Here is a 13,344-nt window from a genome sequence, read left to right on the forward strand (position 1 = left end):
CGACCGGCTCGAATATCCATGGCAGACCAAAACTCCGAAGTGATCATACGCATTGGCTGAAATAAGAGAGAAATGTCTGCAGTTTCTCGCACTGGTGGAAATGATGTCTTACGCAGTTTTGGCGTTTAAAAATTGCATAATTTTTCCCTTGGCAAATTTTGGGAGAAAATAATTTTCAGGGAGCGACACAGGAACTTTTACCGGCTGATATCCCGATCCAAACTGTGCGATATTCTCACAACAAGATTGATAATTTAGAACAAAAGTGTCTTCCGTATATGATATTAGTTCTACCAACTGCAAAGTCAATCCACTTTGGCTATCTGATAGGTAATTATCGGCAATATTCCAACGAATCAATCGCTTACCTGCATAGGGAGTCGCCATCTTGCCAATTAGCATATGACTATCTAAAACATGAGTTGATTGGCCAACGGTCTTCCCTTATGCCAATCAGCAATGAGATAACAACATGCCACTGGGTTGGTCCATATGTTGACCTTTGCCCTGATGCCGACGTGTTCATTTCACATACAGAAAGAAGAGAAGACGACATCGCTGCATTTCCTTCTCACTAGCAGGTGAGTATTGCCGTTCTAAATCGCTTTTTAAGTGTGATTTTCAAACTAGATGATAAACATAACCACCATCTAGACGTTTGATCAGGAATTTTATCGCTATCTGCTTAAATGTATTATCAGGAAGGTTTGGAACATGACGGGATTTCAAGTAAAGGAAATCACATACAGCGAGATACAGCGGCATGTTTCTAAAAACCGTCGCGTTCTAAGAAGCCATATGGACGTCAAATGCGCATACAAAGATTTCAACTAATCTGAGACCAATAAGGTTTTCATGAATACTGATTTGATATTGAACAAACCGTTTTGAAATCAGTTCAAAGTAGATTATTACCAATCATATAGCTAATCAAATTGTCAAGTAACGTTATGACACTGATTTTTGGCGTGGGTGTGGAAGTGATCTGACGAATAGGAGAGGTACACGTTGACGAATAAGTAATCAAAGCAAATCATTGCCATTGAATATTGTTGTAAAATGGATAAACTGGACATTTTTAGCTTAAGATGGTTTCCAAAACTGCTTTAAGTACTTGACAGATGGTCGACAATTTGTCACCTGTCAGTGATTTGTTTTATCAGTCAAACTGATAAGAAAATAATGTCAACACAGACATCACACAAATCTGATCTTTGATGACTTTATTTTTTTTTCACTATATTGATTTATCAAGGAAGCATTTTTGGTCACAAATTGGTATTTTAAGATTTACGTTACCATGGTAGCAGATATAGAGAAAGCCATAAAACTGTTACAGTATTCTACACAGTAGAAAAATGAGGTACCACAGTGAGTACTTAATTTGAATTAAGTAAAGGCCCAGAATTGGAACCTAAAAAGGTTTGCCAATTACAATATAATGTTATACAATAAACAATTTATGTATATATATGCTCTACAAGTGTAATATTTAAAGACTAACAGTAATTTGTCTTTTCCTGTGTGATTTCCAGGATGTGGACAATCAGAAGATGTCTGCTGCTGGCAGCCCTGGTGCTGCTGGTATCCCATGATGCCATGCTCGCACCAGTAGACCCCAAGAAGCAGAAGGCAGAGGAACAAGAGGCAGAAACAAATAAGGTAAAGGGAAAATAGAATTAGTCTTCTATCAAACAATCATGATTTCATAGTTACACTGTTCTGGTACAAATTTATATTTGTTCATCTTCTGTTTGGAACTGAAGGGAATAAGGATGGAAAAAATGCTGACTGTTGAACAGGAAACTGTATTATGACATCAAAGTATGCTCCATAACTCTTGTCAGTTGGAAATGTATGTATCCCAAGTTACTTATTTCAATGTTGTATGTTTATCAGCAGGAAGAATCCCAAGACACAGGGCTCCATTATGACAGCTACCTTCAGGAAGTGGTCAGAGTACTAGAAACTGACCCAGAGTTCAAGAAAAAGCTTCAGGAGGCAGACATTGAAGACATCAAGGTAAGATTTCAATCCCTAATGGCTGTGCATACGTCATGATGATCTCCCTTCATTTCAACTGAAAGAGAAAATCTGGTACATGGTGGTAATCAGATGTGATGTTGTTGATTTAGGTACTAATATACGTCTGATTCAATGGCATCAATATTGATACAGAAATCTACTGTAGGTAATACTCAATACTTTGTTCTTGTGCCATGGCATAGACTTGTCGCCTGGCCTTACTCCAACAAGTGTGAAGTTTTGTGTACCAAAATGTTTTGTATCCACCCTCAAGTCTGGAAAACTGTCTGCTGAGCTGAACCTGGTGGCCCACAACGTGAGGTCCCAGCTGGACGAACTGAAGAGAACAGAGGTGACCAGGCTGAGGAAACTGCAGCGGGTGCTCATGGACATGCAGAATGGCAGAAATGGTAGGTCGTCACTCATTCAATCAATCTATCAATTAATCACTTGTCCTCTTGCACGAGGTGTATATGGCCCAGCTGGTATGGCCAACTAAGTTCACTATGCTTCGCTTTCTGCATCGGACTGTTCTTCAAGCAAAATGGTGGAGGAGTTGAAGCAACATATCTAGTTTGATACTATTGGTTTTTAGGACTTGATGGAGGATTTACTTTAACATTTGGAACTCTGGACTAGTGTTTTAGCATTAGTGCAATGCAGGGCAGAAGCATTTCATTGCTATCACTTGTCTCTTATTGCATAACTGTGCATTGAGCTATACATCAATACAGGACAAGTAGTTTTTTTTTTTCAAAAGTTGTGAGTTTAATATTTAGGAACTTTTTCAGGTAAAATTTGATAAAAGCTTCTTGATTTCAAAGGCTACTTCTTTTCCAAGATATCTGCTGAACCCAAATCTTTTGTTGTACAGGCCTGCACAAAGGTGACTTGAGGGATGTGAGGAAAATGTACGAGGAGTTTAACCATGTGGACCACAGCAACCCACGATCCTTCGAAGAGGAGGATCTAAACAAGCTCATCCAGGCAGTACGTGGAGCTGTTCATTACTGTTTTTGACTAGATGCCACAAATGTGATTTTTGAGCTGTAATATCTATCTGTGATGTATCAACTAATGATGCATGCGAACGATTAATTGATATCTATCTAGGAAATTTGAAAAGCGCCATGCAGGATGTTTTGCATAGTGCAAGGAAAAAGAGACCAAAAAAAAATTTCATCCTGAATTACCGTTACTGTTTTGTACTGATTAATATACATGATTGAAAATCCATCTCAACACATTCTTTAAAAAGTTTTCAATTTTTTCTTTCTTGTTCTCCTGAATGTTCTAGGTTGTGAATGACCTGGAAAACTACAACCAGAGTTTGAGTTCATTTGTTTTATCCTGAACCACAGTTGCTGTTTTGTCAACTACAATGTACTTAATACAATAATCAAAAATCCATCTCAAAGCATACCCCAAAAATTTGTTTACTCTTGTTCCCTGAATGTTCCAGGTTGTGAATGACTTGGAAAACTACAAGTACAACCAGAGTTGGAGTTCATTTGTTTCATCCTGAACCATAGTTGCTGTTTTGTCAAAACCACATACAGTAATTGAAAATCCCTCTCAAAGCATACCCCAAAAATTTGCTTACTCTTGTTCCCTGAATGTTCCAGGTTGTGAATGACTTGGAAAACTACGACCAGAGTTGAGCTCATTTGTTTCAGCCTGGGCCACAATTACTCTTTTGTCAAAACTACATACAGTAATTGAAAATTTATCTCAAAGCTTATCCCGAAACTTTTCCAATTTCTTCACTCCTGTTCTTCTGAATGTTCTACCAGGTTGTGAATGACTTGGAGAACTACGACCAGAAGAGGCACCTGGAGTTCAAGCGGTACGAGATGGTGAAGGAACACCAGCGCCGGGAGAAGCTGAACCAGCTGGGGGAGGAGGAGAGGAAGAAGGAACAAGAACGGTACGAGGAGATGCAGCGCAAACACAAGGACCATCCCAAGATGAACCACCCGGTAAGACTTTTGTGCAGATTACTCATCAAGGAATGCAATAATAGCAGTTAAATCAATCTTTCTACTGGACACTCACACATCAGGGCTCAGAATACTTTTTTCTTCATCCCTGCACCGATGCAAGTAACATTGAAAATTACCTGCATCAGACAAGTTTTATCTGCACCACTCTGAATTTAGGAATACAATGGATCAGGAACTACAATTGTTCAGGAACCATTGCTATTTTTCTTTTATACTTACTTGGTGATAATATTCAATGCAGCTAATAACAATCCATGTACACCTACATCATATGACATTTAAGGATAAAACCCATTACATGACTAGGGCAGGTTACGTGCAGGTAGACACCAGAAATACTTGCACAGGTTCAATTTCACCAACCTGTATATACAGGTGGTATTTCGAGCCCTGCACATGTCTATTCAAACGTTTCAGACAGCATCCACTGTCTTTCACCAGTGAAATGAAAATAAAAAGTAAGAAATAAAAGTCTACAAGACTTACGGAACAAAAGCTGTCTAGCCTGGATGTCTTGACTTTATTTGAATCCACAATTAGCTTGACATTTCAATGGTAAAATATCACATTTGCATGTCACAAAAGAACAATATTGCCTTTGGATCATCTTCAGAAATCATATACCCAGTATGCAAGTTTTTACCTGACTTTGCTGTTGCTCCACACTTTTTCTTAGGGCAGCAAAGATCAGCTAGAGGAGGTTTGGGAGGGTGATGGCCTTGCTAAGGAAGACTTCAACCCCAAGGTATTCTTTGGGATGCATGGTAAGTACGCAATGAACCATATCTGCACCTGTGCCACTTTTCTTACCATACATTTTTCCAAAGCCTTGGATCTGTTCTGACTTTTTTTATAGCTGTCCAACATTTCTTTGAAATGTGTAATATCTGAACATTATTACTTAAAAAATTATCCTTTTTGCAGTACTGGTTATAAGTGTACATCTAATTTTCTTTTCCTCCAAAGATACAAACAGTGATGGCTACCTTGATACATTGGAGTTGGAGGCACTCTTTGGAAAGGAGGTACGTTGCATGTTTTTGTATACTGGTACATGTGGAGATGATAAGTGATACATGTATGTATAACTGTACAGTACAGCTTCACTTGCCAGTTGGTCTTGTATTGACTGAAACTGTGTTAAAAGTTTGATCTAATGATGAGTGAATTTCTCCATGGCAATTACAGCTGGAAAAGGTTTACAAGGAAGGTAACGAGGAAGATGACTTACGTGAGATGGAAGAGGAGAGGGCTCGCATGAGGAAACATGTCTTAAACGAGGTAGGCTCATGTGTTCCTTTGGTGATGAACCTTTTGGATTCAAATTTTTCAGGAAATACAGAATTTCTTACCCAAAGTAAGTAATATGACCTTAGTGATTGGTGCTATCATAATACAGAGAGAGAAAAATGGTCCAAGGTGCCATAAAGCTACGATGCTAAGTGTCATGCCTATAAATGAACAAGTGTATGCAAGTCCTTTGCAAGCAAGATCATTTCTTTTGATATGTCTTAGACTCTAAGTTACAAGACTTCAAACACTGGCATATCTGCATCTGCATATATACCCCCAAATGACCCCGCGAGGGGCAAAAGTAGGGGGGGGGGGAGCTGAGGCTCCCGGGTTAGGGCGGGCAGGCCGCCTGCCTGGTACGGAAGTGCTCAACGTTGGGAGCGCTTACAACCGTGCCAGGCAGGGCATTCCACTCGGGAATTGTGCGTGGGAAAAAGGAGTGTTTGTAGATGTCGGTGCGTGCGAATATGTGTTGATATTTGAAGTCGTGACTACCCCGGGTGCGCCCTTGGGCAGGCTTCAGAATATTGCTGGCATCTATGTTTATATTATTGTTGACTACTTTATAGAAAAAGGTGAGGCGGGCGTTCCTCCTCCTTTCGGAGAGAGGGCGCCACTGCAGGTCTGAAAGCATTTGTGTCACGCTGCTAGTCTGCCGGTAGTCATTTAGGGTCACTCGGGCTGCCCAAGCACACACACTCTCTCTCTCTCTTTCTTACACAAACATCACAATGACCAACATCTTTGTAGAATTGGGATATTCTTATTAGTGAATTTCTGTCTATTAATGATCTTTGACCCAATTTTCAACTAGGTGGACACCGACAAAGACTCCAGGGTGAGCTTCACTGAATTTATAGATGCCACCAAACGGAAGGAGTTCGAGCAGCCAGAAGAGGACACTTTTGAGGTCAGTATTTTTTATACTTTGTCAAGATAGTAGATGATGATAATACAATACTGAATTCCGTCCCTTTGATTTTGAATGGGAATCCTGTTGAAGGTGTGATGGTCCGAAGGTCCAAATTTCTAAACCTAAGCCCTCTGAAGTGCCATTTCCTCTATTTTGTGGGACAAATTTGTGGGACAAAACTTTTGTCTATCCCCAGTGTCAAAATTCTGTCAAAGGACAAATGGAAAAAAGTTGTGTCTATCGTATAGATAGTGAAAATGGCATTAGTCTAGTGGATGATGTTTGACATGTGGATATCTGTTTGTTACATATTTTGTTTGTAGAGTCGATTCCGAGTCACCGAGAGGGTTTTGAAATAATATTTGTAGTAAGTTTGAACTATTCTAAGTAAAAGAATATTTCAGCCACTGAAGTTCTAAACTGTTCAAACAATTGAAGATGAAAGTTTGAACATGTTTGAACCTATTTATATATGTTGGAAACATTCGCAAATTAATAGTACAAATATCTATTTATTTAGAACAATTTAGAAACATCTATGTGTTTTTGTTATTGTTGGAACATGTGATCAAATGTTCCAACAATTTGTGTCATTTTTTCCTCCATAAAAACTTTTATTACCACCATAAACCAACCTGCTAAGCTGGGCCTTTTGTTTAGGTCTTGTATTTTTAGATTTTCTATTGTAGACACTGGTGACTCTTTTGTGAGAAGGTGTCAGACAGACAATTTCCTGTACTTGGCAGGGATGTGTGAATTGCCCTCTCCCCAGCCCACTGACCCAGTTTTACCATTTTGTTTCCATGTTCGAACATGTGATCACATTTGATCACAAATGATGAATCTATGTTGGAACAGTTTAGAAACTAACAGAAATAATGGATTTGATGTTAGAAATGTTTCTAACATGTATGAACACTGTAGAAATATTTAGAACATCACAATGATGTTATAAACAGTTCTAAACAGTTACCTATCACAATTAGAGTGTTATAAAGATTTCCAAAATGTTGGAACAAAAGGCAAGAAACACCCTCTTGGTAATGTGGAATCGACTCTATGAATAACCATTTGTAAAAGTAAAAGAAGAGACATTAAGAAACCCACATCTAAACTGCCTTGTCCACACCCACAGCCCCTAGATGATTGTATGAATGACAAATATGCACCATGTTCAAAAGATAAAGCATTTATAAAGAACACCAAACTAGTATCTAAACTGCCTTGTCCATGCCCACAGCCCCTAGATGTGTGTGTGAATGACAAAGGTACACGATGTTCAAAAGAAGCCACATTATAAAGAAGATCAAACTAGTATCTAAACTGCCTTGTCCATGCCCACAGCCCCTGGATGACACTGACTTCTTCACAGAAGAGGAGCTGGAGGAGTTTGAGCAGCAGCTAGCGAAGGAAGCCAACGAGCTGCGCCAAAAGGAGGTAGAGCTGGCTCGTCAGCGCGCTGAGCACCAGCAGAAACGACAGCAACTTCAGCAGGTCAAAATGAAACAAAAACAGGTCCAAACCATCAACTGTCCCGTCTTGTTTCTCCTCTTTCTTTTATTTTGCCCTTCTCTTTAGAGCTCCTGACCTGGCAACTCTTTGGTTTAACAAGAAAAAATTACCTCAACATTATGAAAATTTGTCAGCTTTGGAATATGAAGCCTTGAAGATGTAGTAAATACAGTGTTGTGTGTTTTAGCTAAACTTGAACAATACAAATGGTAGTTCTCTGAGTTAAAATATGCATGAGTATATATCAATTTTTGCAGAACATAAGAAAAAGAAAGTATCAAATTCTAATTTTGTCACATTTTGCCGATTTTGTTACATTCTACTAGTATATTGTCACATTACAGAAAGTGAGACATTGGACTATCAAAAGCAAGTTTAAATTGCAGCACTTTGGTAGTGCATCTATCTCGCCATCATCACTTTGAAAGTTCTGAAAAGTATAAAGCTGTACCCAGTTCAGGCTTGAGCCCCACGTCTTTGCACTGAAGTTGCTTTTGTCTGTTGAGCACACCCACTATTCAGTGTTGTATAGCAAGCCATTGTAATCACTTCAGAGAGTATTTGAGCTAGAAATACAAATTTAATGTAGTCTCTGTCTACTGTGATGAATCCAAATCCCATGTCAGCCTGCCCATGGCATATAATACCAAATAGCTGACTGTGCATAGAAATTGATGGCTCTCTCAAAGTGGTAAAATGCTGATAACTTGTGCTCAGGACATTCTTCTTTGTTTGATTTATTCAAACTTTCAAAGTCCTTGTTTGTGCATTCATTCTTGCGGCATGTCATGTCATCGTCTTTTTTCCCTCTGTGCCATCTACATGTACATATATGTTGCTGTCTGTCTTTCTTCACTCTCTCAATGTGTAGTATTGTGCTTTTATCAGGTAGAATCTTAGGTAATGGAATGCCTTCACTGATCAGGTGTGTAACATAGCATTTCAGAGCTCAGCATTGTTAACCTGATCATTGTTATATGTAGAAAATCATCCGAATGACTTCATTTTCTAGTAGGGCTGCCTCATAGACTTAAGTCCAATTTGCCTTATTATTGTTTCTTGCAATTCATTGATGTATGGGAAAGTTCTGTCACCGTCTCTTTTTTACTATTTACTCCTCATTTCCATTTCTCAATCGCCTCCCTTTTGTTTGACACACACTCCTTGAAGACCTTACCTCTTCTATTTTAAAGAAACATGAAGAAGAGACTTGAAGTTGAACAGTTCTGACTGTATTTGAAATTTCATACAACTGTAACTTAAGAGTATCATTTATTTTCCAGGTGGTTCAGATGAGTCAGGACCAGGATCGACAGCAGCCGGCCGAGGCTGAGGCTCCCCAGGAGTCTGACCAGGCTGCAGCCGGACAGGAAGCAGTGCCGGCGGAGGCCGCGGAACACGCAGCGGATGGGGAGGGGGGCCAGCCCGCAGGTCAGTGCTGAGACATGGTGCTGCTGCCAAATTAGGTTTTGTGGGAGAACTGCAAGTCATGGGTCTTAGATAGTCGAAAATTAGCCTGTGTTTACACAATCTCTTGCTGGCTGGGGTTAATGAACCCCTCCCCAATATGGCAACTTTAGGGCCAGGCAATAGGAGTGCAATTTTAGTCAGACTAGTCAAAAATCAGGCAGAGAATTTGACCTTTGCACTGTCAAGGGCAACTAGGTGATTGACCCACAACAGTACCATAAGGCAAATAAAATTGGCCCATGGTTATTATGAATCAAACTGAAACAAACACAACATTGATTCCATTAATATAATGTGTGACTTCAAGAACTTGAAAGGACCATCTTTGACCATATGTGTATCATGTACAATATTCCAGATGAATACATTTCATAAGTACATGACATAACTGGTGTCATACATGCACATAAGCTAGTGTGTTACCCCAAAGGGGTGGTTACAACGGCAGTACAGATAAGGCTCAACATGTTGACTTATTCATGTCTAAAGATTTTCATATATGTCTGTTTATATGTACTGTAAGTAGTTGTTATAGACCTTATGAAAATTGCTGTACTTTTGTTGTGTCAATAAAGATTTCTTATACAGATGTCAATCAATGTAAAATGTTCCTCCTCCCTCCCACAGAAGTGCATGAGCCTGAGGTAGCTGTAGTAGCAGATCAAGATGCCATAGCTGTAGGTGGGAACCTACCACCTGAGGGACAGAATGGGGAGGAACAGGCACAGCAACAACAGGAGGCACAACAACCCACAACATAGGTCATGACCTCACATCAGATTAGTACTTGGATGGGTGCAAAATATCATTTTTCATCAACAAAATATTCTGTAGATGATTGGGAATGGGCTTTGAGAGGACAACATGCCTTGTGGGATGCTTAATAATGGCAGTTTGGTGTTAGAGGTTTCGTAAAATGTAAAATTCTTCTCATTTTTCTCCAAATTTTGCAAAATTTCTTCTGCTTAGGAATTTTTTTTAAGCTGTCAATAAGAAGGACATTTTTTTAATTGGTTGTCTTTTTTGAAACAGGCAAGTACCATAAATTGGCAATTTATTCAGTCTTGCGTACAAGAATATGAAATGATATTGTACCACAGAAAATCTGTATTGTGCTACAATGTATGCTAGTATTCTGACCAGAAGAAAATTGTTGTCTTAACTTTCAGCCTGCTAAAGTATCCTTTTGGCCACAATTCTGTATTGGTTACAGAGTTAAGCAGGTTAGTTTAGTGCATTAATATGAATATTAGGTTTCTTACTTAGTTTTCATTTTTACACAACCTTTCTTATAGTTTCTACCTGTCTTTTTGTTATTCATATTCTCTATCCGAGTCAAACCACTGACATTTAATATGTGAATAAGCCATTTGATGTCAAGGAAGAATATAATGTAACAAATCGCTGCAGTTGGATGGGTCAGGTGGAGCGTTTGAAATATGGCTGAAATAATGTGACAAATGAATTATACAGTATAAAAAGTACCGCCACAAAATATACCAGATGCTGTAATAGAGCACTACATGCATGCATGTGTATGTGTTTAATGTGTAAGAGGGTCTGTTTTTGTTGTTTATTCGATTTATTGAATGTGCAATTGCTAGTTTTCAACTGGCCATTTCAGCATTTTTGTTTAGGTGGTGAAAAGGGCATGTCAAGTTTGAATGACAAGAGTTACATGCGTATATTATAGATTTATTAAAGATATATGTAAAATTTAGTTGTTAGGGTGTCAAAAGGATTGTTTTCACAAAGGTAAGTTATATCTTAGGATATTTCTTACTTGCCACATGTGTATGTTACTGTGGATAAAGGTGTCTGGGACATCATGGTGAACTTTCTCCTACCTGTGTATCAACCTCATTGTTAAACTGTTTTTCCTGCGATTGCCAAAACAGATCATCAATGTTTGGATTACTTTGATTACTCGAGTGTTAATCAGTCTGCTTTGGTAGTATGCGACAGTGGCATGTTATATTCAATATAATATTAGTGAAGAAGGTATTAGCCAGACTGTCATTGCGGTGTAGGAAAAAGGTGTCAAAGATTGTTGAGTCAAGGAAAAAGACATACGTTTATGTTGGTCAGTGTCATGATCTGAATTCTTCCAAGTACATGTACCAATGCATGTTGTATTGCAATAAACCAAACCAATGAATTACTAACTCTATTTGCTACCCCAGCTGTTGATATTAAACCTATGGATACATGTACATTTGTACATGTAGTTTGGATGAAAATTGGTAACCATCAATTTACAGTTCAGTCAAACCTGTAATGTAACTAGTAACCATCTCTGGAAAAATACCACTTGGCCATGCAATGTGACTACTTTTTGATGGTCTTTTGGATTATCATCCCACTTCATGCTGTAGTGGGTGCCTACATACTATAAGTTTTCTTCAAGTCCCCTGAGTGCTCACTAGAGCCTGATTGGATTGTTCCAAGAAAGTATAACTCATAATAACTGTCACTGAAGACTGAAAACACACCAGTGTTCCTCCATATGTAACCCCTCCCCTAAACATGAATCTGTAGTATAGTATTGACATAAAGTGAAATTACACGTACGTTGATAATTTCAACTCCTGTAACAAACCTTGTGAAATTGAGATGTATTAAAAGATTTGCCCAAGACACACTATTGTAACAATGGAGAAGAATCACTTGCAGATGTGTTATCATTATGATGTTATATCAGTAGTGTTGTACATGTTTATATTGCAAAATATTATGTGTAATGATTGGTCTTGTATCGGCCACTGTGCATCTGTATTTGTAGGGGTAGTGTTCTTTCTTCTTCAGTGCCAAGGCTGTATGCACTGTACTGCTGCACCCAAGGGAGTTACATGGAATAAATGACGGACAGTAGTGAAAATGATATATGTCTGTCATTATTTTTCACAGCTAATCAAACAACTGGTCTCTTAAATAATTCTTAAGCACAACTATACAAGTATACTTCAGTCTTACATTCCGTTTAATTCTTTAGAACATTTTTACATCGACAAGAGCAACAAGCACTACATGTACTCGCTGTTAGAAATCTCAAACTTCTTTGCATAAAAGAAACTGTAATCAACTTACTACATTCCTTAATTTTGTGGCTCAATGTTTCTAAGCTACTATAAATGTTTTAAGAAAAAACAAAGGCATTGTACTGCTATACATACAGGTGTACTTGCCACTTATAACATACCAAGGAAAACTGTCATGTTTAAATAGTTTCTATAACAAGATGTTCCCGTATTAGAAATCTATCCACTGCATAAAAACATGAAACCTGTTAAGTTATCTGTGTACAATGTTTGCTACAGTTCCTGTGCATGACCTTCAATATTTTGAACTCTCCAACTTTTCATTTCCCATAATATCTAAGCCTTGATCTGTCTATCGGTTAGAACACAGATGACAAAACTATATTTTATTTAAACAATCGCAAAACTGTGTTTTCATTTTTTTTGGTGGGCGACATTACTGGAAGTTGCAAGGGCGGAGCAAACCTTTTAGTTAGCAATGTTTAGTCATAGTTGCTACATCTTCTTTCTGACTATGTACTGTACTGGTTACCAGTTTTTGTTTCTTACATAGTTACATAATCATCCATGTTGTGTCTTTACACCTCCAAAAGGCATCCTTTTTTACATCCCCATCATTCCAATGGTATGTTCTGATCAAACAGGTGCTTCCTTTGTTCATGTTTCTCGAAATGGAGTTCACCACTAATCTAATGGGGATGGACAGGATGTTTTGCGGATTTCTTTACAGTCCAGCATCATCAGTGAATGCGAGTGAGCTCCTCTACTAACTTAATGAGATCTTCCACGGTACATTCTCTCTTCATGCCACTACCATCATCCATCTGCAAAACAAGAAAAAATAAGTAAAGTTTTTCATTCATGACCACACCGCAAGCAGTACATAACATATACAAGAACACTATGCTAGCCAATGTAGTTTCAAAAGTTATCACAATCATACATGTACATACAAGCACTGTACACCATTAAAGACAAACTGATATCAGTGCTGAGGAAGTGAAGACGATATCAAAGTAGGTACAAAAAAGATGATGGCACATACTACACAAGTACACAAATGTATGTACATGTGATATAATCATATTAC

At 38.4% G+C, this 13,344-nt stretch overlaps 3 protein-coding genes across 6 annotated transcripts in view; 1 reads left to right on the forward strand and 2 right to left on the reverse strand.

The window, feature by feature from the left end:
* LOC118414477 (phosphatidylinositol 4-phosphate 3-kinase C2 domain-containing subunit beta-like) overlaps positions 1 to 448 on the reverse strand; it is a 21,816-nt gene extending 21,368 nt beyond the window's left edge. Inside the window, exon 1 of the mRNA XM_035818535.1 lies at positions 369 to 448. The gene's annotated coding sequence lies outside the window, so the exon portion shown is untranslated. The remainder of the gene's footprint in view (positions 1 to 368) is intronic.
* Positions 448 to 12,094, forward strand: LOC118414479 (nucleobindin-2-like). Of its 3 annotated transcripts, none has more exons than XM_035818538.1 (13): positions 448 to 581; positions 1,536 to 1,662; positions 1,900 to 2,022; positions 2,300 to 2,435; positions 2,900 to 3,015; positions 3,819 to 4,004; positions 4,705 to 4,792; positions 4,995 to 5,053; positions 5,217 to 5,309; positions 6,136 to 6,231; positions 7,579 to 7,749; positions 9,030 to 9,177; positions 9,844 to 12,094. In XM_035818538.1, exons 1-13 carry the CDS (start codon positions 493 to 495, stop codon positions 9,975 to 9,977), a joined length of 1,566 nt encoding a protein of 521 aa, XP_035674431.1. In that variant the 5' UTR covers positions 448 to 492; the 3' UTR covers positions 9,978 to 12,094. The 3 variants fall into 3 exon arrangements, with proteins under 3 accessions (XP_035674431.1, XP_035674433.1, XP_035674432.1); XM_035818540.1 differs by having other exon boundaries at positions 7,579 to 7,728; XM_035818539.1 differs by having other exon boundaries at positions 1,903 to 2,022.
* Positions 12,095 to 12,181: 87 nt separating this feature from the next.
* The window catches only part of LOC118414478 (DNA damage-binding protein 1-like), a 19,361-nt gene continuing 18,198 nt past the window's right edge, over positions 12,182 to 13,344 (reverse strand). For both annotated transcript variants that reach the window (XM_035818536.1, XM_035818537.1), the window contains exon 26: positions 12,182 to 13,078. In XM_035818536.1, coding sequence (XP_035674429.1) covers positions 12,995 to 13,078 — 84 coding nt within the window. In that variant the 3' untranslated portion in view covers positions 12,182 to 12,994. The remainder of the gene's footprint in view (positions 13,079 to 13,344) is intronic.

The sequence above is a fragment of the Branchiostoma floridae genome, chromosome 4 (genome assembly GCF_000003815.2).
Source record: "Branchiostoma floridae strain S238N-H82 chromosome 4, Bfl_VNyyK, whole genome shotgun sequence".
In the NCBI taxonomy this organism is placed as follows: domain Eukaryota; kingdom Metazoa; phylum Chordata; class Leptocardii; order Amphioxiformes; family Branchiostomatidae; genus Branchiostoma; species Branchiostoma floridae.